The sequence below is a fragment of the Nestor notabilis genome, unplaced genomic scaffold (genome assembly GCF_000696875.1).
Source record: "Nestor notabilis isolate BGI_N333 unplaced genomic scaffold, ASM69687v1 scaffold20075, whole genome shotgun sequence".
NCBI lineage: Eukaryota > Metazoa > Chordata > Aves > Psittaciformes > Psittacidae > Nestor > Nestor notabilis.
Window position 1 is genome coordinate 3,775 of NW_009929210.1, and position 1,493 is coordinate 5,267.

At 57.4% G+C, this 1,493-nt stretch overlaps 1 protein-coding gene across 1 annotated transcript in view; it reads right to left on the reverse strand.

Moving 5' to 3' along the window:
• Nucleotides 1-1,493, reverse strand: part of RNF121 (ring finger protein 121) — a gene marked incomplete at both ends in the record, with an annotated part of 2,187 nt that overhangs the window by 456 nt on the left and 238 nt on the right. Inside the window, 2 exons of the mRNA XM_010014888.1 lie at nt 536-643; nt 924-1,107. Of these exons, the coding sequence (XP_010013190.1) occupies nt 536-643; nt 924-1,107 (292 nt within the window). The remainder of the gene's footprint in view (nt 1-535; nt 644-923; nt 1,108-1,493) is intronic.

A 1,493-nucleotide genomic window follows, 5' to 3' on the forward strand; every position in this document is an offset into this window, starting at 1 on the left:
ACATCCCTGGCAGTGTGCAAGTCCAGGTTGGACACAGGGGCTTTGAGCAACCTGCTCTAGTGGAAGGTGTCCCTGTCCGTGGCAGGGGGTTGGGACTGGAGGATCTCTAAGGTCCCTTCAGCCCAAACCATTCCATGATTCCACCTCATGCACCAGGTCAGCTCCCAGTAAGCCCCAGTTGACACTTCCACATCCCTGCAGGTCTGCTCATCTTCCAGAGAAGGAGACAATCACCCAAACCATGAAGATGACCCAGGCCAGGCTTCTCAGCTACCACACCAGGGCTGCTGCTTGTGCTTTATCAGGGTCCCAATCCCAGTGACGCCCCCAGGCTGGACTCCACGGAGCTGCAGATGGAGCTGAGCCACTTGAGGTACCACCACCTCACCCGAGATCCCCCCAGCAGCGAGAGGACACCCCAAAAGCTGCTCTGACCCTGCTCATCAGGTTCCAAAGACAAGTGTTATCCCAGAGTTGTAGCCAACTCTTTCTTCCCCATGGAGTGTCCCAGCCCCGAGCAGGAGCATTCACCCACCTGAACAGTAAGTTAAGCCCGAAGAGGGTGAACATCACAGCCATGTAGCCCACGATGCCGGTGGCGTAGCTGATCTTGTATATTAGTAGAAACCATTTATACACCAGCCTGCAAGGAAGGAAACCCAGCAGTGAGCTGGTTCTCCCTCAAAAGCTGTGGCTGCCCCATCCCTGGCAGTGTTCAAGGCCAGGTTGGACACAGGGGCTTGGAGCAACCTGCTCTAGTGGAAGGTGTCCCTGCCATGGGCTGTTCACCAGCGAGCGCCTGATGCCACCAGGCACGGGCTGGGCTTGCTCCAGGGGGCAAAGTCTGTGCTGGCACCACGGGAGCTTGCTCCTTGCCAGGGTTCCCTGGGGCTGAGGAGGCTCCCAGGAAGACCTGCACTGACCTGGGTGTTGTCTGTACCAGGGGCTTCCGAGTTGCCCTGAAGGTGACAAAGGCTGTGACTGCTGAGAAGAGCACCCAGATGACCAGGAACCGCCACCAGTTGAGCTTGATGGTGAAATACAGGGGTACTACCCACATCTGGAAGAGGGTCACCATCTGTGGGGGCAGAGGAAAGGCTTTTTGAGCTGGGTCTGTTCATCACACGTCAGAAACACCCTCCCAGCCCTGGCAGCCCTTCTCCTGCCTGCATCAAGGGGACAAAGGGCACCTCTGGCTGTGGAGCTGAACTCCTTTGGTGCTTCCAGAAGGGAATGGGTAAATGGGCTTGGTCTGAAGTTCAGAGAGGAGGCTGGAAACATCCACTGTGGTGAGGAAGTCAGGGTGAGGTCGGTTCAGGTGCAATACCAGCCCAGAGCCTCCACAGCAAGGAGCCTCCAGCACTTCAATGGGGAAGCACCCAGAGAACGTGGCTCCTCTTTGTGTCACCCTCAGGACCACCCCTGAGAGCTGCTCATCCCATCACCCAATGCCAAAGCACGATGCGAAACTGGGTGATCCGCACTGGTGAGGC